This window comes from Heliangelus exortis, chromosome 7 (genome assembly GCF_036169615.1).
Source record: "Heliangelus exortis chromosome 7, bHelExo1.hap1, whole genome shotgun sequence".
In the NCBI taxonomy this organism is placed as follows: Eukaryota; Metazoa; Chordata; class Aves; order Apodiformes; family Trochilidae; genus Heliangelus; species Heliangelus exortis.
The window spans coordinates 16,091,866-16,115,532 of record NC_092428.1 but is presented as its reverse complement, the minus strand read 5'-3'; the positions used below and the strand labels follow the sequence as shown (position 1 = coordinate 16,115,532).

Sequence of the window (23,667 nt, the reverse complement as noted above, 5' to 3'; positions counted from 1 at the left end):
AAAGCTTCTCATGATTCATTTTCTTTACCACTGACTGAAAGTGTGCCATGTATTAAAATAGCTCTTACTGAGTAATTAGGATCCCCAGGTCAACTACACAATATTTAATGAGAATAAAGTTGCTACTTAGAAAATGAGTTCTTTTTCTTGCCACTCTCAGCAAACTTGCTTGTTTTGCATATGGTTGCATGTTTAATTAGCAATCCTTCTGTAAGTGTCTGCAATTAGCACAATGATGATTAATAAAATAACTCCTTTAAAGCTCCATTTAGGCAGCAGAACTGCACAATCAGGGATAATTAATTCATCATTAATAAATCATGGCTGATTAACTAATCCGTTGATTACAAACACATTACTGCACAGTCTCCCACCTGAGCTCTGGTGATTTTTCTACCCTTAATAAAAAAAGAGACTAAGTACAAGTAAACTATAAGAAAATGTATTAAGCAGCAAAGATAGTGGTCAGGAAATTTAGATAGCAAGTATATTTAAAATTTGTTGGGCTCTGTTCATTATTAATGCCCCTGAGAATAACAAAATAATTGTACTGTCGTTTTTTTAAACACAGATGGATGAACACCAACTGCTTCTTTGAAAAGAAATTATTTCATTTATATTCTTCAGGAGAGTTGTTTGTTGTTTTTCTCCAAAGCATCTCAGACTATGGGCCAGATTCCCTCTGTATAAGCCAGTAGGAAGTAGCAAATGCAGCAAAGAGGTGTGCAGGACTGCTCCTCAAGATCCAGGTTGCTACTTGGAAAATGATCAATTTGCTTTGTGAGAAGACAAGGTCAAAGTGATGGCTACCTATGCCATTGCAGCACTGCTGTCAAGATGCTGCCTCCATAACCATATCTTGCATCTGATAATGTTTGTAAGCAGTATTTCAGATCCATGAACTTCCAAAAGATTGTATATGGAAGAGACACCTGCAACACCATTTGGCAACTTATTTTGCTTGTCCCCTGTCTCTTGTAGTGCATTTACAGTGTATTTTTGATATGTTCTTTATAGTGTCAGGAGCTAGAAATTTTTATTTCAAAGAATCCTAGGATTCTCACTGTTACTTGCCTCCAGCTACTCAAGCTTAAGAAAAATATAAACAAGTTATGATACCATTCACAATAATGAACACAGGGGAACTAGACACAAGTAAGGTCCTTACCACTTAAAAAGGCCTTACATCCACCTGTTCCCCCAGTATGAAAACCCTACTGATTCCAAAATACTTAATCCTGAAAAATTGTAAAGAAGAAGAACTGAAGGAAAGCTCAGGATAAAAGTGATTTGAAAGGGGAAACAGTTTTAGTTTGAGTAACTGAAACAGTTCAATATTCCTAGTAAATCCATAGAAAGACAAGAACACTATAGAGAAAAGTTAATTTGAAGCATTACATTTCATAAAGAACATTACAGAAGAAACTTTTAATTTAGGAGCAAATCTTCAGTCTTTGAAAAGTAAATTACATTGCTGTAACTAACAGACTTTTCTTTCCAATTTTAACCACTTCTTCATGCATCGCTGTAAATACCTTAAATCTTCCTGTTAAGACTTTAAAAATACTGTCTAAGCAGAAGTATTATGAGCCATTATGAAACAATTTATCTTTGAAAAATGCTGTTCATAAAAAGGAACCATAAAGAACATTTCTCAACCATGTATATTTTTTTATATTTTAATAAAATTAATGAATATCATTTCAATGCATAGAAGAACAAAGATGTGGGGTTTTTTTTAAAGGACTGGAGTCAGATTTTGTGGAGAATGACTGAACATGGAAAAAGTTTGATTATTTTATGAATCTGAAAACTTTACAATTCAATCCAGGAAGCAGGAATGGCTTTTAAAATAGAATTTGAAAATAAACAGAAACATTTAAAAGCAGAAAAACAAGATGGACAGTTTCTGATGTTGGCATATGTATAAAGGGGCAAGACGACAGTGAAGAAAACAGCAAGGATCTTCTGCTGAGAGCTTAGATAGTCAGCACAATATGAATAATTAGAAGGTGTGGGAGATGAAACTGTTAGTGCAAATTTCTTCAGAAAGTCAGGTTTCCTTTTAATACAATAGCAATCTTCCCTGCAATGTCAACTCTTCCATCACTACGCAGTGAAATCTTCAACTCTCCTCCACGGCGGGAACATTGAAAAGCTAAATTGAAACAAGAACCCACAGTTAAAAAAAATCAATAATTATCACAAATTATTTAAAAATCCATGAAAACTGAGGGAAATGCTACCTCTGACTCCAGAAAGAAAGTAGAACCAGGGCAAGCACTGCAGCAGGGACACCTGGTTGAACTGCTTTTACAGATGAAGATCAGCTGAGTGCCTATCTCTGACCAGAACTTGTCTATTGAGTCTGACACAGACTCCACTTATTGCACTGAGGGAAGGAGAGTTTGGTTGTGATGCTGCCAACCAACTTTTTGTAGATCTAAAGAAGTCTTGAATTCTCTCATTTATGGGATAGACATTTTCTGCAGGCAAGAAGGAAGAACACTGAGTATTACCTGCGTAATGAAGGACCACTTCATCAGTATTGAGCATCTGAAGTAGATACTAGGTTCAAAGAATGCATTTAACTAATGGATAAGTAAAACTCAAGCAGTGGAAAAAAAAAACCCTACAAAGAAACACAGATGCTGCTTCAGCAGTTGCAAACTGAGACCAAATTCTTACATGGAAGTAACATACATGGAGCTATACAATCTTGAAGATATCATTTAATACAGCTGGATAAAGTTGAAGTTGAATTAGCCTTCTTCTAAATAATTACAAAATGAAAATTTTGCCTAAACTGTTTAGTCAAAGACATGTGGGATACTAATGCTCACTTTGCATGCTGAGTATGTAGATCTGTCCAGTAGACAAATTTTAGCTGCAAAGCTACCTGGTCAGAAAATGGTCTGTTTCAGATGGCATTTATCACAAGTTAGAAGTTTCATACAATGTAGTTTTTGTAGGTTATAAATGTTATATGTAATGTTCAGTCCCCTTAACTCAATGAATTTCCAACTACAGAAGTTTTTCAAAGTAAAAAGGCAGGTTTTTTCGCAGAAAACCACAATTCGTAAATTGTGTAGAGATTGTACTTGGATCCTAACAGAGCAGATGAAACATACAATGTATGCTTTCAAAAAATTTCTCAGCCACAGCTGACAAGAAACATCTTCCTTATAACAGGATATTAGATTCTCAAAGCAAAGACAGCAAAGCAGTGAAAAGAGGAGCTCTAGACAGACCAATACTGATACTTTCTGTTCTTTTCTATTCATAGAGCAACCTGTCACTGCTATAAACTTGTCAGAACTACATATATGTACAGAGTAATTCCTTCAACTGGAATATCATGGACACTTAAAGATGTCCATGCTAAACTTCATCAATTATTATTGACAAGTGGGGATACACTATCCCCAGTGAGGATACTTAACAGATTTAAATACAAGAGAAAGCATTTCAGATGTTCAGAGCTTTGGTGGTTTGGGTTTTTTGGTTTTTTTTTCCTTATTCAAATGTGACATTGGTGCTGTCAGTTCCACAGTAGAATTAATAAGATTGTTTTGATGCTGCTCCATTTTATTTTTTAAGAAACCTTCAAAGTAAAAGAAAGAAGAAAACACAGAGGAAAATTTTACCAAGATTATATGAAAATAATACTTGATCTTTTCTTTCACACACAAGCATTGATACTTCACAATATATCTGAAAGTAAGCAGGCATGCATGGAACATTTCCATAGCCAGAGATTTCATTTAACAGCAATGTCTTCAGAGACATTCAAGCATCTCTGCTGCACAGATACCTTTTTGATCACTAAGCTGTTCCATACTCATTCCATGACTGTCTTTACTAGGAATATCTCATACTACATATACTTTATGTATTTTTTGTATAAAACCAGGTATGTACATTCTGATCTCCAGGCATACAAACAGGATGAACTCACAGTACCCTGAATTCCTCTGTGGTTAACCTGAGACAGAGGAAAGTTTAAGGGTAGGTACAAGAACTGCAGTCAGCATGCTGATACCAAAATCATGCACCACTGCATTCGCTTGGTGGCAGTGGCCTTGTACTAATTCTACTTTGTTGTTTTGAAGAGATTCTTATCAGCATAGATGCACCTAAATGACCACTGGTTATGGAAGCTGAGGAGTAACTAATTTTCTCCATGATGTAATCATAATGGCATCAACTCAGAACCACTTCTGTAAAAATATCTATATTTTCAATAAATCACCATTATTTTGGTTGAATTTCTAAACAATTTAAAAGGGCTGGTGAAAGGAGCACTCAGAAAAAAAAAAAAAAAAGAGTCTTTGAGATCTTCACAAGAAAGAAGGTGGATAAATTTAGTGGCTGATAGAGAGAAATTCCTCTCCTTTTCCAGAAGTATTAGACTTGTGTATAAATTTGGTGTGGTCAACATACACAGTGAGATTACCTGGGAAAGATGAAAGCTGCAGTTAAAACTCTGCAAAGCTCTTCATTTCGTGAGAATTCAGGTTATCAAAAAGTTAAATACAGGTATATTTCCTCACCTGAATAAAGCAACTTCACATACACAAAGAAAAAAAAGTGAGGCAACTGAAAAATTACAAAGTTGAACAGACTTAGTACTAAAAGAAATCCTGGCAGAATTTGTGGAAGTATGGTAACTGTAAGATCAAAGTTGGTTTCTTTTGTTTCCTCTCTTACCCTCCATCCCTCAAAAAAGCCTTCAAATGATATAAAACTCTTCTGTACTGGAAAGGAATCAGATAATTTAAAGGAGGTAAAAAGAACCAAAATTTATCCACAAATTAATAGTTTTCTGTACTTGTTGACTTCAAAGATTCCTCCAGCTTCACTTGAGATTAAAAATTGTCCCGAATAAAGACCTTTGGAAAGTCCTCTATAATCTGCTTGGTTATACCAAATTCCTTATGCATGTTTATCTTAGAAATGTGAGAACTATGTGGAGGGCTGGATACAGAGACAGTTATTAAATACTGCATTCATTAGCAATTTTGAAAATCTATACATCTGATATAAAATGTAATTTTTTAAATATTGCAGAAACTCTTGAAATGAAAAAAGGGAAAGATTGAAAAAAAGGGAAAGATTGAAAAAAAGGGAAAGATTGAAAAAAAGGGAAAGATTGAAAAAAAGGGAAAGATTGAAAAAAAGGGAAAGATTGAAAAAAAAGGACAGATTGAAAAAAAGGGAAAGACTGAAAAAAAGGGAAAACTAACACTGAACTCTGATTTAAAACTTAGCTTAAATTCAAGGATATGTACAGTTTCAAGAAAGGTCACAAGGTATTTAATCCTGTAAAAAGACTGGAAAGTTCTCTTTGTAGCTGATGAATGAGATTGTTGTTTGTCAATCTGATGTACTAAAAGTAGGAACAGAACCCAAACACAGGAAATTATGTCTGGTACTTCAGCAGAGATGCAGAGGACCTCCTGCTAGAGGTCACAATACCCAGAGATATCAGACAGCAGATTTAATGTTCCTCATTTTTATATTACTTCTTATCTGATGTATTTTGGCACTAACAGATCTTCCATTTTATGTAAGAAAATCTTCCTTCATTCTTGTAATAAACAGCATCAGATATTATATAAGCTACTACAAAGGTCTCTAAGAATTCAAAAGATTCTCTTACTTATTACTATTTGGTCATACGCAATCTTCCTGATTTCCAGCCATCTTTTCCAAATAATCTCATTAGTAATACAATTCACAGAAGTACAACCTGATACCCCTCAGTGACACACATGTAAGGAAAAGTTATTTCTCATAAACACACCTAGAGACCACATGTTAACCAGCTATCAGATGAACTTGTTCTCTTTAAATCTTTTTTGCAGGTTTTCTACCACAAAACAAGTTTGAGGACATACATGCAAGAAATGTGGAAATAAATAAATAAATCTTGTGGGAATATAGGAGGTGGGTTGGAACTAGATGATCTTTAGGGTTCCTTCCAACTCAAATCATTCTATGAACCTAAGAAAATCTGAAGTAATTATAAAGAAAATTCCAAAATCAAGCAGAAACCAAATGACATGTTTCAATCTTATCTCAATATATATGAGGAGAAAGGGAAACAGTGTCCACACTCCAATGACAAGTACATATCATGAATTAAATACCAGTCCCTTTTCCCAATCTCAAAGTGCAAGCCATAAAGACCAAGAGGTAAAATTCCATCAAAACACAAACCCAGCATCATTGGAAGTTCACCAAGTTTCAGTTATGATGAAAGGTCATGAGAACTAAAATCCAAAAGCTGAGATCAAAAACTAAATGCAGAGAGTTATGATCCAGAAACTGAGACATCAAACTCCTTGCAGGCATGATGTGTCATATTGGTGGGTAGGAAAGAACCAATTTCTTAAATATTAACTCCTAAATATTACACACAAAAAAAATTACATAACATTCTATTCTTATTGATAAAATGCATAAAGGGCTATTGCTACAGTTTGATTGTAGTAATTATACATATTTTTCTTTTTTAGTGAGTAGCTTTTATGTAAACAGGCTTTTCAAGAAACAGTTAATCTTACCAAGCATTTCTTTCTTCCCCAGATGCTCTGACCAGTAGCTGCTTAAAACAGCATGGGCAGATCCTTAAAAGAAATTGGAAATCAAAGTACAGAATTAAATTGAATCACTTATTGCAAAGCAAGAACATTCAAAATGTAAACACTGTAAATAAATCAAGTGCTGCATGGGTATCTAGGGCAACAACACCTAAGTGTTTGTACAGCAGACAGAACCTAAGGCTTTAAACATTTTACTTATTCACAATACAGCAGTACCACTTCCTCATCCTCTGGCATCAGTGGAAATCTTACCTAGGTGAGAGCTTCAGGAATAGCCACAATTGGTACAAATAACCGACAATATGGATCAAAATACTTGAACCAAAGTACTAATTTGTTCACCAAAAATGAAGCAGGCTAAGAGCAGAATCTCAAAATACTAAATGCAAAATATTATTCACCTAAACATGTTATTAAATGGAGCAACTACCCTTCAAAAATCTGGACAAAAGCATTTTCTCTCCTAACAGATTTGAAAACAAAACTTCAGGTTTTTTTCAGTGCTGAATGCTGACAAGTATCAGGACATAAATGAGACCTTTAAGGTCTCGCTGAAGTTCATACTATTCACAGGCCTAATAATATGCACAAAAGGTGTCATGAAACTAGAGGAGAACTTGACTGAAGTGTTAAAAAAATACAGAACACCAACAGAAGTAGGCATGAATTTCTATTGCAAAATTCATTCAGTATAAAACTAGTCTCTTGCTTTTCTCTAATTGAAATACTTCAGGGGAAAGATAGGAAAAAGACACAGGAATATCTGCCCTGATGACAGCAAGAAGCTGATTTTTTTGAACAAGCTGGGATTAGCCATGTAAGTTTCCAGTTTATTGGTGTCTCAGTCTAGTGGTCAGGGTGAAACAGAAACCATGGAACAGAATTACCCTCCTCCACCCAAGAGAAAATAAAAGGGGAATAAGGAAGAGAGACTCAAAGCCTGGAACAGGCTTTAAACTGGAACAGGTTTACTGGAACAGGAAAAGGACACGGTATGAGGAACAAACACATACAAAACTCCATCTCAGTGATCACATTTTTAAGTGCCCAAGGGTTCCCTGCATCCAAGCAGACTTGGGAGAGGGATCCATGGCTCTTCCCAACAGCCATTAAGTTCAGATCTTGCAGTGCACGCTGTGAATTGACAACAGAAGTCTCAACAGCCCAGCAGCACAGAAGAGGGCAGAAAAAGGGGCTTTCCAGTCCTCCTGGCTTTATGGCAGCAAGTGGATTATACTGACCCCTCTCTCTTCTGATCCTCCTAGATCCCTCAGGGACCTGAAGACCCTCTCTCTAGGTCCTTGTATCAGTACCATAAAATTAGCCTGGTCCACTCAAACCACAATTGTACACACTCCTGCTGTCCATAAAAAAAAAGTAATTTAGAGAGAGACTCCAAAGTCCAAAACCAGATTCATTAAGTATATGAGAAACTTTTGACTGAACTGAAACAAGAGTAAGAGTTGCTTATCGCACAGTCACATACCTGTAACAGGATCTTCCAGGACTCCAACCCAAGGTGCAAAATATCTGGAGTAAAAATCATGGCCACTATGGTTTCCAGGGGAATTTCCCTTAAGAGTGAGGATGAGTCCTTTCACCTTTCCTGTCTTTTCAGCTGACAAAAAGTCTTGTGCTCTGACTTGCAGTTTTTCCAACACAGACCTTAAATACAATCACAGAATTTTAATAGCCTATATTCTTCATTTTACAGTACTTTAAGTATTAAAAAGAAAAGCCACAAAATAATCTTCTCTATACCCCAAACCAGCTATGTTGAAATGTTAGAAGAGATGAGACTCCTAGTACTGTACTCCCAAAATGATTTGCCAGGAGACTACTCTGAATGTGATACACTTCAAGTGAGCACAGAAAAAAGGCTCAAGCCATGCATTTCCTATTTATTTCTGAAAACAGAGCATCCTGGAATATTAGCTACAAAAATGCATGCTTTTGTTTCAACATTTTCATCACTAAAAGAAATACTACATTACTACAGAAGGCAAAGACTAAACACTCCACCTCCTTTCAGAGCAAGTAAACAACTAATGCCATTCAGATCTTCATGGAATTCTAAATCACTCTACAACATTCTCAACTTTATGAAGCTGCAGATACATCCCTATAAAATAAAATCTGAGAAAGTAAAAATAATAAGTACCGGCTGATGATATTTCTATTTTTCCACTAGGCCAAATTTTAAACACTAGTTAGGCCAAAGTTCAAGGAAAAAAAAATAGTAATTTGCCCTCACTAAAGAATCTGTGTTTCAGCAATATATATATAAAAATCACACTCAATTTAAGAATCAAATTCAGCTCTGAGATTAAAAAATGTTTTGAAATAATTTGAACTGGAATTTCTTCTATAAAGCTTCTTATGATTCTGTTAAGCATGTGCAAGCAGATTACACTCACACTGGAATGAGAATCCATGGCATTCTCTCTGTGTGCCTCGGCTCACTAAGGGGACCTCTATAGCTACAAAACTACTATTTCTTCATTTGAGAAGCAAAACTCATTTTCCTGCTAGGTTACTGGAATATTTTTTTATTCAGATGTATAGGGAAATTACACCATCATTAAAACTGTTTCCTAAACCTCGTTTTCTTGGTGATTTCAGATTGATCTTAGTCAACTTTGCAAGTTCAATAAGACTGCAAGGGAAGATAAAATAACCTCTTAACACAGGAATTTAAATTAAAGTTTTTAATATCCACCTATTTTACAACTAGATAAAAGAGACAGTATGTTAAAGAACAGATGTTGAATATGCAGACACAATTTCTGCACACTTGATTTCTTCTTCTTTTATTAAAAAAACGTGTAAGACACCTTTCATAAGTATCACTGAGGCGGACTAAGAGTTTCTTTGTGTCAGGAGAATACCGGAGATCTTGAACAATCAAGTTACCAACTGCTGCCTGGTGGAAAAGTTAAAGAAGACAAAGAAAAATATTGTCATTTGAACATGAAATAATCTTTTCTTAACATTTTTATTGAACAAATTCCCTGATAGAACGGAGCTTATGTAAAGTTTTTCACACAGCCCTCAAGTATAGGCCAGCAAGAAAAGTAAACACCCTCACACACACACAACAGGCTGAAAATGACACTGAAATAAATAGTGACACTGCAGTCAGGGGCAGTGGGAGATGCAAGTTCAGCTGCAGCATTTTGGAGAATTTAATTTCCTGAGCTGGATGACTCAGACCTCTAAAGTTCAGCATTTCAAGTTCAAGACTGTATCAAACAATGACATGTTGACACTTTCAGCCACTTGAATAAATAAAAATAAGTACAGCTATTATAAATGTGCTTCCATGACTACATATAGATTCTTTTTTTACCTTTATTAATTCTTCTACTTCCTGAAGTACCTGAAGAGAAAAAAAAAAAAAATCCACACTGTAGAAAAAAAAAAATCAAAAAAACATATATATGTATGTATCAATCCAACCATACTTACATCCACACACAAATATAAACACATAGTTTCCCTGAAAGCCTTCAAAGAATAAAATTTTGACTGACCTGTGGGGAGGTTTTGTAAAGTGGTAAGTCCAGGACAATATGATCTCCTACTTGTCTGGCTTTTAATTCCCCACTCAGAGTCACAAATGTGAGAACTGAATTTGTGTTTTCTAGAGAGAAAACATCACAACATTATCAAACACAATATTTTATTCTAAATTATAATAGCTCGTAGAATAACTCAGTAAATTCAGAGAAAGATAGTTATGCACCTGAATGAAGTAACTACAGTAAACCTGTCTTATGAGACAAAATTCCCAATTAACTCATTAAATATTCTGTAGAGGCTAATAAACAACAGCAACTGCCAGTGAATCTTATGAGCACTTTTTGAGAACTAATGGAAATTTCCTTTTAATAGAACACACAATATTCCCAAACATACAATATTCCCAGTAGAATCAAATTCTACTGTACTTATCCCAGATGACATTTTATATTTAGAATTTTTCTTAAACATGAGTAGTTGTAGGGCATCAGAATTCAAGTGTAGGCATAAGACTACAACCTTATAGTTACAGAGCAGTTGTAAAAGACAATAAATATCTCTAACATGTTGCCTTTGTTGTAGAAAACAGATCTTCCTAATTTGAAGTAAACTTTCTAAAAAGTTAAAGTAATTAATAGCTGACATACATACTTTGTATGTAAAACAACACAGCAGCTGATGCAAGTGTAGCATGACCACAGAGAGGAACTTCACTGGCTGGGGTGAACCATCTAAGTCCAAAGCAAGAACCTTGAAGAGAGTTTATTTAGCATTATTAAGTGGAAGAAGTCTATTTCTTCAATTTATCTCAAAACTTCATAAAGAGTGGCAACACTTCAATTAATCAAAATGCTTGTTATGATCAGTCCTGGCCTTAAACACACTTTTAGGAGTCTATTTTTTACTGGTACTTGGAATAGCTATTATTTTGAGACAGCTCAGTAACAGGAGCCTAGTACTAACAGAGGAAAGCTAATTTGTTGCAAAAGCAAAGTAGCAACAGAGCAGAAATGCCTTCCAGCCTAGGAACTTTGCTGGTGAAGCATCCCTGAGGAGCACAGTTGGCACCTTTGAAGTACTGCTGTGAAAGAGAAGACATGCTGAAATGCCACAGGTTAGCACAAAACCAACGAACTAGCAGCAACTTAACACCTGAACATGTGAAAAATATTCTGGACAAAGGGGAAAACATCCTGAGAAAGTAAGAATCATTAACTGCCACTGGCTGTTTCAACGGAAAACAGTCTGGAAAAATAAAAATTGGTCTGAGAGAATAGAGAACACCATCATCTTACTGGCTGTTCAGGGCGAAAAACAGAAATTAACATCTATTACCTGACTGAAATAGTAGTGTCCTATGTTCTCTTATGCATCTATGATATAAAAAGTACTTAATTTGTACCCAAAATGGAGCAACTCTCTACGAGACCTTTCTATGCTGCAATAGTTTTCCTTTCCCTAAACAGACCTGCGTGAACTTTCTGTAAGATTTTGGAGCCTTGCTGGGGACATGTGGCTGACTCCAAACTCCAGGCACTGATGACTGAAGTGAAACTGTTATTCTGGGCTTGGTTTGATTTGTCCTCCCACTATGGGATTGCTGGGCCCCCTTCTGGGATCTGCTTGCTCATTCCCCCAGAATAAACTTTACGAATTTGGTATCACATATATAGATATAAGTAATCTAGCCTAAGTACATGTACTGTTATATCATTGATAAGCTTGATTATTGACTAGTAATAACTCTGTATTAACCTGTAATATTATATATGTACTTCTTTCTGCTGCTACTGATTCCTACTATACTAGTGACCACTGATAATAATAGCTGGATATAAATATATATACACTAGGTGATTCATGTGGTGGTGGAATCATGTTCAGCTTGACACATAAAGCTGTACTCACAGAGAAGATATTTTGTATCTTAATAATTTAAATAATTTAAATAATTTAAATAATTATAAATAATTTAAATTTTTTTTAAATTAAATTAAATGTCCTAATCACAAACTCACACTCCTGCAAAAACTTACTCTTTGTTCAGGAGCCCTTACTATTCCAATAAAAGTTCCAGAAGCTGATGACAGTCTCATCAATGTCATTGTGATGCTCCTGGTCTCCTCTCACTCCCACCACCCCTCAGTACACACATTCTCAGGTATAGCTCAGTGTCTAAATTCCTTTGAAAAAACTGTGCACCTCCCCAGCAGCTGTGTGGGTCTGATGTCACAACCTCTACACCCATGAATATCAAAAGCACTTCAAGAATGAAGATGCCATTTTATTTGCTGTTGAATATGAATGAGTTGAAAACAAATATATGTATTAAACATATTGGCAAGATGTTAACGTGAATGAAATGTTTACAGGAAATACAAAAAGTGTTATCACTTCTAGATTAGCTATTAATCTAATCCAAACAAATTCCAGCCTACTAATAGTAAGAGTACGTGATGACAGTTACTACTTTAAGAAAATCCTTTTTTAATTACAAAGATTGTACAAAATCCCACTCCTAGAACAAACAATCAAATTATAAGGAACAGTTTATTTGTATACTGTTCTAGGGGCTCTTTCAGACAGCTGATAACCCCAAAGCTATTTGCCTCTGCTACTGTGTTGTATCAAAACAAGGATGTGCCATCATGAGTCTTTAACCTCAAATCTAACTTTAGGCTAGAGAGGTTTCAGCCCCTTGGCTCATACCACCACAGAACTGCAAAGCAGGCAGACTGAGCAGACTGATTCAGCTGAAAACTAATCCACAAAGCAATTCTGACCAGACTCAGTATTTGTCTTATATTCTCTATCTTGTCTGGTGTCTCACCATTTCCTCTCCCATCAGACATACATGTCTTATCAAAGAAAACCAGTGAAGTCTCTCCACTCAGACCAATCAAATGAGCAAACTAGCAAGTTTGATTTAAGCAATCTGATTTACCAGTTTTTTTGGAAACCCGTGTTTTCCACTATTGGCTCCACAGGCAGCTTAAGGGATTTTGTGAAAAACTCAAATAATAGTTTAGAGTTACCCCAGTGATGATTCCCTGAGCGGCCAAGCCAGATTCTACTTATTTTTCTGGCATGTGCATATGGGAAAAGCATATACCATCTCTATTATTCTGCCTGTATAAAAAGAAAGTATCTCAGGAGATTATGAGTAGTAATGGAAGTATTAATTAGTCAATCTTTGCATAGCCCTTTTAGGGCATCTTCTATATACAACTTGCTTATTTATTAAAATATAATAAAATAAATTATCTAATCTATGAATAATGTTTTCATAGTGTGAAATTAATAATACGCAGCATAAATACTTTTAAAAAATTCATGTGCAAGAGTTGTGGTTGTTGTTATTATCTTAATTAAGATACAGCACAACTCCGTGATTTTGCCTTGGCTGTCTTGCAAATTAGCACCATTCTTTATAAATGTACCTATAGTGTCTTCCTATTCCCTTGCAAGAGATTTTGGTGGGGAAAGAGAAACACTCACTTTTGCTGAAGTCATCTCCAGGGTGCAGTTTTCTGATGAAAGCAGTTTCTGAAAGGTTCATTTCTGTTGCAATTTTTTGGTGCAAGTCTTCATCCAAGTCCTAATGGTGAAACAATAAATCCAATTAGAAGCAGGCAAAAAAATGCAGAATCAAACTTTGTAAAAAAATTACAGTAACTTCACTTTCTGTTATAATTAACCAAGAGTAATTTAGTTCAAAATACTTCCTGAGAGTAAAAAAATATTTAAGCATAAAATAGGATAATTAGTTCAACCATTGTGATGTATAAGCATTACTAGTATCTGTCCTATTAGTTTACAAACTCTTTGAATACGTGCATAAAATCACCAAATTACCTACACTTGGGCTTTCCACTAACACAATTTTTTAAAGCCGTTATTAAAGTTACACCAAGAAACCTTTATTAACATAATCTAAAAATAACTCTATTTTTATAACTCTGAAAGATCCATGCCAGCAAGAGGTATGTAGTAGCAGCAAGGGCAAGAGCCAAGATGGCTGATACTGCTCTCTGAACAACAGGAACAATATGCTGACCTAGTAGGAGCTGAAAGGAGATAAACTGGAAAAAACAGATCACTGGAGCTCACTACATTCTGCTCCAGCTGCCTGCAGATTTGAACCAGTGAACATTGATCCCAGGATACATGAGCCGTAGCAATTGTATAAAGTTCTATTTCACTCTTGTTCCACTGCTCTTTCCCCACCATTATGCTGACTGGGCTGATTTGAGAATATGGCCTTTAATATATTGACACACAAATGAAACAAAGTACTGAGTAGACCTGGTCAGGTTCAAGCTCCAACAGATTAATTAATTGCCCTGCTAACTTCACTTTTTCCCCTAATTTCCCCTAATAACTTTAATCATTGTCAGCAAATGATCCCATATCCTCAGATATGAAACCATTATTGATGTGCATCACAGATCTGTATTGGCAGAGTGAACTGTATAAAGTGAAACAATACTCAAACTTCTTACAGCAACAAGGACCTCTCTTCAGGAAAACAGTTCCGACTGCCAATTAGATGCTAAAAATATGCTAAACCCTAAGAAAGCTAACCAAAATGTTATCAAAAATAAAAGAACTTTATTGAAATACTGCCATCCTGTGGCACTTCTGAAACAGAGAAAGAGGTTGTTTCCCCACTCGAGTTACTCCTAACTGGTTTGGGAAAGCACCTGCTTAGATTCTGAAGGGAACAGAACAGACATAGTGCTGCTAGCTGCACCATACTTTCTAGGAGCTTAAAGTAAAGTTATTAATTAGAATCTCACCTTTAACTGAATCTCAGCCTTGACAATAAACCCTCTAGCCCCCAGTAATGTAGAAAAAAAATTTTAAATCTCAGCACTTCAAAGCCAACATGCATATAAGTTGTCCTGACAATACACTAATGGGACTGGGAAAAACTAATAAAAATGCAGTTAGAGGTTCATAGTTTTGAAATAAATTCGTTCAGAGATTGAGTATATAAATTCGTGAGCAAAAAAAACCTCTGAAATAAGATGTTCTCAGTCATAACACCAGTTGATCAGGTAAGCATGCTATGCTGTATGAAATCTAGATGGCCTTAGAAACATTTAGGAAGGATTCATATGGTTAGTACAAGCTATTGGCATTGACTGCTTCACATGTACTTTTCTATTTACCATTCTTCATCAAGTGTTACTATACAAATAATATATGGCCTGTAAGTTTCTAGTCCGGTTTAATAATTAGTTTTTGGAAGAAATTGTCTACAGTGTACCAATTAGGACCAACTGTTCAGAACACCTTAATGAGGAAGATTACTGCCAGTTGCACTAGAACTACCACGTAACTTTAAAGGAATAAAAACTGGCTGCTTAAACTTGTCGAAAGCTGAACCTGGCACAGTAAGAGAGAAAGACCCACAGATCCAGGTCTAAACACCCCCTCATTCCTTCCATAGAGGAGCAAAAAAAATAAAAGGGAACCACATAAAAACCAAACTGACACTTGAGCACTTCATTCTCTTAATTCAAAAACTACTGAGCACTGAATGTATACAACTGCATTTCCTTTCAGTTATTTCCTTCTGAATCCATTGCTTAAGCAAATCTACTGCTTAGCAAAATCCATGGCTTAAGAAATTAAGCCATTTCTTTTTTACTTAACTCATAATAAACCTAGTTTATTCCTTTTAAAAAAATTAAGGCCCATAAAAATACAAAACATGTCTTGTATAAAACCAATCAGATGGAAAAAGATCAGTCCCGTGCTAATTTCTCTGTATTATGGAGCAACAGTAAACTACGCTTGCAGCCAGAATTCCTGAATAAAGCAAAGTCTAACGCAGTGCAGAGTACTCAGGGTCAAGTACAGAATGTTAAATGGCCTTGCAGTCCCTCGTAAAATAGGTATATTTTAAACTTACATTTTCAAGCAGACAAACTGCCGCAGGATTTCCAGAAAATGGCCGGTTTGTAAATGCATCAACCGTAAAAATGGGAATTTGCATTGGTTTTTGCGCCTTGCTAGTCTCGTTTTCTGAAAGGTACTTTCTGCACTACTTTGCCCCCACAGGTTTCCCGGACTCCGGAGTTAATGTTTCCCTGACGGCGGGAGGAGCCAGCGGCACCCCATCCCGTCACTTCCGAGCATGTACATGAGTTCAAGGCTCCCTCCACACCTCTGAACTGCTTTCTTTAAGAAATTTTAACCTCCGTCTTACACCGCTTGCTACCAGCTCCACAACTCTCTAACGGGCCCTTCCCGCACAGCGCCGGGCCCAGCCCGTGAGGCATTCATGCAGGCAGGAGCTGTGCGAGCTTCCCTCCCCCTGCGGCGGCTTTACCACGGCCGGAAAAACAGGGAGACGCGGGCAACCATTGCGTGCGCCCACAGCCAACCTTCCTCATCCTCCCGCCCAAGCCAAGGCAGCCCGGGCCCCCCGAGCAGCCCGGGGCGGAGGGGAGGGGGGGGGCGGGGCGGGGCGGGGCGGGGCAGGGCAGAGCAGGGCAGAGCAGGGCAGAGCAGGGCCCCGTTCCCCGCCACTCCTGACAGGCGAGGCCGTGAGGCGATGCCCGCGCGCGCTCCAGTCTCAGGTCCCGCTTGGCGCCAAACGACCCCCCAGGCCCACGTGACCGCAGGCCTGGGCCGCGTGCGCCCGGTGCCGTGACAGCGATGGGCGGGAGCACCCCCAGCACACGCATGCGCAGTCGCTGCTTCTCCTCCCCCGGCCCCTCCAACCCCCCCCCCAGGCACGCATGTGCGGGTGCCGCCCAGCCGGGGCTGAGGAGTGCGGCGTGGCCATCGCGATACTTCGGCGGTCGGGACCCCATCTTGCCCGCCTTCGTTGCGTAGGTTTCGAGCCCGCCGGCCGGTTGGAAGTGAGGAGGAGCTTCCGTCCCGGCAGAAGCTCCCTCTGGGGCACGTCGAGGAGTGCGTGAGGGTCTCCCGGTGAGTAGAGAAGGAGAGCGGGATACGCAAGCCCCTGTCTGGGCCCGGATGGGGGTGGTGGCGGCAGGCAGGGTGGCGATGGCAGTAGGAGCTGCAGGACCTGAGGCCCGGGTGCCTTTTCGCCCCCCCGCGTGATATTGGGGCCTGCGGCCGCCCGCGGCAGCCGTGGGCAGCGGCGCTCTGGAGGAGGGCGGGGGGAGGGAGGGGAGCGGGAGGGGGCGGTGCGGCGCCTCTCCGCCGAGCCGCGTTTCCGAGCGCGGCCGCCATTTTGAGTGCTAGGGCCGAGGGGCGGCGGCGGCCGCAGGAGATCGTTGTGTGGCGGCGAGAGGTTCCCGGGGGGCTGAAGTTGCGTGGACGAAGGCTGAGCGGCTCCTTCGAGGCGGAGAGGTGGCAGTGGGGCGCGGCGGGGAGCGGGAGAGGCGGCGGGGGGGGGAGGGGGCGACCCTGAGAAGGCACGGTAAATGGCGCCAGGAGCGGGTGGAGTGTGAGGGCCGCGCTTTCGGCTGTAGTCGGCGCCGCGGGTCTGCAGGACGGAGGCGTGGGGGTTGCTCCGCTCCTGACAGGAGCGGACATCGCGGTTTACCCGTCGTGGGGTCTCGGCGGCCGCGCTGCCCATTGTGGGGCTCTCCCGCTGCCCCCCCCTCCCTTCCTCCCCCTCCCCCAAACCCGTCCGAGGGCAGTGCGCGCGCACCTGCCGCCGCGCGGGAGCCGGAGCGGCGGCCTCGCTGCAGGGGCGGCACCCACCCCTGGCACCTCAAGGTGATCCCGCCGGTCCCGGCCTCGGCCCGCGACCCGGTAACTCGAGGTAACGCGTCGCCACAGTTGGTGGAAAGGGGAGTGAAATCGGACAAAAAAAAAAGAAAAAAAAGCCAACTGGGAGCGCGGCCTTTCGCGCTTTGTTTTCAGACAAAGGAAGGCCTTGTCTTTTCACGCAGGAACCGTTGTGTGGTTCCTACCCCTCCTTCCGCTGTCACGCTGAAAAAAACACCTCAAAATAAGAATTAAATACCGCAAAACCCTAAGCGGCAGATGCTTAACGTATTCTTGAGTAAATAACAATAAGCGTTATGTGCTGTGCCTGCCCATGTGCCGCTCTTCCTACGTGTTGGAGCGGGGAGGGATTTTAGATTGAAGCATGTTGTAGGCATTGGAAAGCACAGTTTTGAATACGTGATAAATATAAAGCTCATGATCCATAAAAATATTTTTCTAAAGAAAAAACACCAAATTTTTTTTGAGGAGAGGGATTTGGTTATATATGGAATCTCATAATTTGTCTTTTTGTTTCTCTTTATTTTTTGTTTTGTTTTGATTCAAGGATTGATTTAAATTAAAGATGGACTGGACTGGAAAACATAACGGGCCAAATGATACAACCAATGATGGAACAGTGGTACGACTTCGAGGCCTGCCATTTGGTTGCAGCAAAGAAGAGATCGTTCAGTTTTTCCAAGGTACCTCTAGTAGAGTTGCAATTGCTTGTGCTTTATTTTACCTTCTACATGTTTTGCACAATTTAGTTTGTAATAGGTGTTACTGGGGTGGATGGGAGGGATTCTGTGAAATGAGTTTATGTAAATAAGAATTACTCCCTGTAAATGAAGTACAAAAAACGGCAGATGTAGTAAAACACAGTATGTATGTAATTTAGTTGAGGTGGTAAACATACTATGCATATTGGGATAACCTGAATATTACCATTTGGATCAGTTAAATTGCTTGATTGGGAGCTATGTTTTCTTCTTGTAACTTAGGTGGGTGTGTTTTTGCATAGTTAAATAGAAAGAAGTAAGGCTAAATCCATAATGGTTGGCTTATATTGTTTAATGGTTGGCTTATATTGTTGGGTGATGGGGGAAAGAAGGTGGCTTTCTTTTTCGTTGTTGTTTAGATATGCTTTAAGTATTTGCTACAGCTGGGAATGTTTCAGCCTTTAACACTGTTCCCCTTGATGGGGTTATTTGTCCTTGGGTTAAAGGGTTGGAAATCGTGCCAAATGGGATAACATTGACGCTGGACTACCAGGGGAGAAGCACAGGGGAGGCCTTCGTGCAGTTTGCTTCAAAGGAGATAGCAGAAAATGCTCTGGGGAAACACAAGGAAAGAATAGGGCACAGGTGGGGATGGAGAGTTTGGGATGGTGTTAAATCTTTATTTTTGGGGGTTGTGGGCCAGTAATGCTTTTGGGGGGCTGGGGACCATTATATGGAACTGGATGTTTTTAAGAATTTTTATAACTGATCCTAAGTTAACTTGGGGAATATAGTAGATTCGGAGGGTGGGGGAGACAGTCTTGCTCTGGGTAGTTTGCTAAACTCAGAAAATTGTTTCAGTCATTCCTGTGTAGGGTAATTTGTGATAAATGCTACTGTAGCTAGACACTGTTTTTCAACAGTATGTTTCTCATACTGGAAAGACATGTTCTACGCTTAATTCCTACAGCTAGAATTTTCACATAGTAATTTTTTGCCACTCTAAAGTGCTTTGGTGGTCTTTTTTTTTTATATACACTTAAGATTCTTACAGTTTTGAGGAGAAACTTAAGTTGTATGGCATCTCTAGTCACTTCCTGTTGGATTGTACGTTTAGTTATAGAAAACGTAGTGTGGCCTTTATAAAACTCACCATAGCTTATGCATGTATCTTACTGGTACCTTCAAAATCCTCTTTTATTAGATATATTGAAATCTTCAAAAGTAGTAAGAGCGAAATCAGAGGATTCTCTGACATGCCGAGAAGAATGATGGGACAGCAACGACCTGGACCATATGATAGACCATTAGGAGGAAGAGGGGGTTATTATGGAGCTGGGCGTGGAAATGTGTATGACAGAATGCGTCGAGGAGGTGGTGGATATGATGGTGGTATGTTTATCTAATGAATGGAGGTTGTGTTGGCAATTTCATGTTTCTGACATACTTGTCAAGAAATAAAGAAATGGCAGTAGCTGCAGTACCTCTTAGGTTTGACACACTTCTGAAAAAAATTTTACTTGCATCAAAAAATGTGACGTATCTTTTAAGGTTGATGGGAATAATAAGAAAAGTATTTTCATCAGAATTTGATTTCTCACTTGTATGTTTTAGTCATTTTACTATATAAAAGGAAATGTACATTTGCAGTTTGTTCAGAAATCCAGGTGTAGTAGTTTGTAGAGGCTGTTTGCAAACTTTTGAGCACCCAAAGACTAAAAAAACTTATTCTTGGCAATGCTTGGTGAATTCTGAGTAATAATGTAATAATTTTTCTCTCCATTGCACAGGATATGGTGGCTTTGATGATTATGGTGGCTATAATAACTATGGCTATGGAAATGATGCCTATGATGACAGAATGAGGGATGGGAGAGGTAAAAATAAGATTTTTAACAGTTTGTTTTTTAAAAAATGTATTATTTAGGTTGTAAGACAGTACTTCAAGACAGAAGTAATTTGTTTTTTGCATTGTTATTTTGTAAAGAAAGGGTTTAAAGGGAGGATTGGGGGATCTTGGAAAAAGGTAAATACATTGCTTAGGATGCCTTCTCAATAAGCATTTGGGTTGATACATGGGAGGTAGAGATGTCTTTAACTCAGTGGTATAGAGCCACTGCTTTCAGAAAAACTAATTAACAGCCGCTGGCTTTTCATGATAATCAAGGTGTGTCATTTGGTTTATTTTGGGTTTTTTAATAGGCATGGGAGGACATGGCTATGGAGCAACTGGAGATGCAGGATCAAGTTTTCATGGTGGCGGTCATTTTGTTCACATGAGAGGACTGCCCTTTCGAGCAACAGAAAATGATATTGCTAATGTAAGTACAGTGGGAAAAGGGGCTTTCTAATGCCATGCATTTGACATGTTCTTGTCCTTCCTATTCCAAACGAATTTAAAGTTATCAAATGAATGATGAGTTGATCGAATACATTTGCTAAATGAAGTCACAGACTTCAGGTTTATAAAGATTTGTAGCAAATGTGCCTTTGTAAAGGCAATGTCTGAAGTAAATACTGAAGAAGTCAGCCAAATCATATTTAACATTAATCTCCCTGCTCTCTGCATTTTCCTTAAAAGGTGTATCAGAGAGAGAAAATGACTGAAGTCACTGTCCTCATTTTAAGGCTTTAATAAGTTTTAACTGAAGGTTTGTAATTTCATAGAAATTAAAAATCTTCAGTTAAACTTAATCTTTCTTAATTCCACCTATGACATTCATATCCAGAATTCCATTCTTGTGGTTGTTTTTTAGTGTTTTGTTCAGTTAAGCTGTGTTTTCTTCCATCAGTTTAATCTTTTTATTTAAAGACTGTGAGAACAAGGGGCCAGACTTCAGGCTTTAAGAGTCTGTTAATTCAAGTTGATGAGTAACACTTCAGTAGTGTACCAAAGGCTTGTTGTTTGCACACACTGGTAAAAAAATCTGTTGGTCAGAAATACCCTTGTACTGCTTTGAGTTGGAGGCATTAATCTTTTATAATTCCAGAAGTATTTCTGTACTTTGAGAAATCTATTTGGTGTTGCTTCCTCAAAAACAAAGTAATTATTTTCCAGGATGTGTCATGTTAAAACTCGTTGCTTAAAACTGTGTGTGTGGGCAGGAATTTTTGTAGGCATGTTAACTTGGAAGGAGCCCTCCTTGCTTAAGGAAAGCCTCTCAAGCTCTGTAGCTAGAGCTCTTTACATTGTGTAATAATAATAGATAGTAAGTGTAGGTTGACCTCACATGTAAGATCTACTGTACTAAGTAATACTTTAATAATCTGTAATTAAATTTATGTGGTAGTATGATACTGAATTAATGCAGTGCTCTGCTAACCATTGGGATGGGGAAAAAAGAAGTACTTTGCTCAAGTTCTGCATTGATGTGATTTTTCTGGTTTTCTTCATAGTTTTTCTCGCCGTTGAACCCCATAAGAGTGCACATTGATATTGGGGCAGATGGAAGAGCCACAGGCGAGGCAGATGTGGAATTTGTAACACATGAGGATGCAGTAGCTGCCATGTCTAAGGACAAAAACCATATGCGTGAGTATTATGAGCTTAAAGCTTTCATTGACCAAGCTGTAGCAGGATATACAAGGGTTTATATTTCATTTCACTGAAGTTGCTGCACAACTGAAGTCTTACAGATTGTAAGATTTTTTGTGATTGATCACATTTCAAGCTCAGTTTTTATGGACTTCTGTTACTTTTAAGGTGGGGAGGAAATTTTGGCTTTGTAGCTCTGTGCTTCTGTTTTCTGAAACAAGGCCTTTTCCTTACAGAGCATCGATATATTGAACTGTTCCTGAATTCAACTGCTGGAGGTGGCTATGGCAGAGATGGAATGGGTATGTATCAGTCCAGACTTGAGTGGGTGCTTTGCCACCTCTTGACCAAGGTCCAGGTGTGTAACAACAGACTTTCTGCTTTTCAGATCAAGGTTACGGCCCAGTTGGTAGAATGGGAATGGGTAACAATTACGGAACTCCTGATGGCTTGGGCGGATACAGTAAGTATAAGTTCTGTTCTAAATTTATCTTATTAAAAAGTGGCTAAGGTCTGCTGGCTGTAGGATGATCAGGAAAGGGCTGTAGGATGATCAGGAAAGGTGGTGAGCTTTGTGTATGGGGGGGGGGACACAGGATTGGAGGGTGAGGATGTGAGAGGAAGGAGGGTAGTGGTTTAATATAAACTGTAAGCCATGGGGGGGGTAGGGAAGGGCATGCATTTTTGTTTATAAAATGAGTGCTGATGTATTGTTTTTGTGTAAGTCATCTTCAACTGTTCCCTATTACCCATCACGTTTTTTCTTTTTTTAAGGTATGTATGCGTGACCTTGTGTCAATTGTTTGCAGGGCATGTCACTGGAAATGGTGGAGGATACTATGGGCAAGGCATTATGGGTGGAGGTGGATGGCGTGGAATGTATTAAAAGGATACATTCCTTGCTTCTGCAGAACATCTTGGAAGAAACAGTCTCTGGTCTACTAGACTTTCTTACAAAATTTAATTTCTTTTGTATTTTAAGAACTTTATAATGACTGAAGGAATGTGTTTTCACAATATTATTTGGTAAGCAACAGATTGTGATGGGGAAATCTGTTTTCTGTAGGTTTTATTTGTTGCATACTCTGACTTTAAATAAATTTTTATATTCAAACCACTGATGTTGATACTTTTTATACTAGTTACTCCTAAGGATGTATTACATATTCAAGACTACAGTCGGTTTAAGATGTTGTACTTTGGTTCAATAAAGGTGGTTGTACTGTAACTCCTATGAACACTGATTCAGTTCTATGTAATCTTGGTGTAGTGAATGAGTTTGAAAAATTCACTTGTTTAAGGGGAAAAAGGTAGATGAATAGATTAGTTTATTTGGTAACGACCTTTCCTAAACTCTTTTGATAAGTTGTACGTAATAATTGCAACACAGTGTAAAGCTGTGGAGGCTAAAATCATTGTTCCAGCTCTTCCTTGTACTACCAGAAGCTGCCATCATCTGCAAATGCACAACCACATCAATAAGTAGTGCCCAGGTAATGTGCCTCCACAAAACCAAGCCACAGTTACTTCCTGCTTTGCTGTAGAACTTTAGATACTGCGTTTCACATGTGTTACTTGCAAAGCA

The 23,667-nt window shown here is 38.7% G+C and overlaps 2 protein-coding genes across 8 annotated transcripts; one reads left to right on the top strand and one right to left on the bottom strand.

Moving 5' to 3' along the window:
- Positions 1 to 1,650: 1,650 nt before the first annotated feature.
- Positions 1,651 to 16,493, bottom strand: PBLD (phenazine biosynthesis like protein domain containing). 2 transcript variants are annotated; one of them, XM_071749072.1, is made up of 9 exons: positions 16,051 to 16,485; positions 13,629 to 13,728; positions 10,782 to 10,880; positions 10,142 to 10,251; positions 9,958 to 9,987; positions 9,443 to 9,531; positions 8,095 to 8,273; positions 6,570 to 6,632; positions 1,651 to 2,158 (listed from the first exon to the last, which is right to left on the bottom strand). In XM_071749072.1, the coding sequence occupies exons 1-9, from the start codon at positions 16,132 to 16,134 to the stop codon at positions 2,046 to 2,048; spliced, it is 867 nt and encodes a 288-aa protein (XP_071605173.1). In that variant the 5' UTR covers positions 16,135 to 16,485; the 3' UTR covers positions 1,651 to 2,045. The 2 variants fall into 2 exon arrangements, with proteins under 2 accessions (XP_071605173.1, XP_071605174.1); XM_071749073.1 differs by lacking the exon at positions 10,782 to 10,880 and having other exon boundaries at positions 16,051 to 16,493.
- Positions 16,494 to 16,935: 442 nt separating this feature from the next.
- HNRNPH3 (heterogeneous nuclear ribonucleoprotein H3) lies at positions 16,936 to 23,196 on the top strand. 6 transcript variants are annotated; one of them, XM_071749065.1, is made up of 10 exons: positions 16,936 to 17,075; positions 18,394 to 18,529; positions 19,054 to 19,192; positions 19,752 to 19,939; positions 20,338 to 20,424; positions 20,750 to 20,868; positions 21,944 to 22,079; positions 22,319 to 22,384; positions 22,471 to 22,545; positions 22,892 to 23,196. In XM_071749065.1, the coding sequence occupies exons 2-10, from the start codon at positions 18,412 to 18,414 to the stop codon at positions 22,966 to 22,968; spliced, it is 1,005 nt and encodes a 334-aa protein (XP_071605166.1). In that variant the 5' UTR covers positions 16,936 to 17,075; positions 18,394 to 18,411; the 3' UTR covers positions 22,969 to 23,196. The 6 variants fall into 6 exon arrangements, with proteins under 6 accessions (XP_071605166.1, XP_071605169.1, XP_071605170.1 ...); XM_071749068.1 differs by having other exon boundaries at positions 22,857 to 23,196; XM_071749066.1 differs by lacking the exon at positions 16,936 to 17,075 and adding an exon at positions 17,328 to 17,462.
- The last annotated feature ends 471 nt before the right edge of the window (positions 23,197 to 23,667 follow it).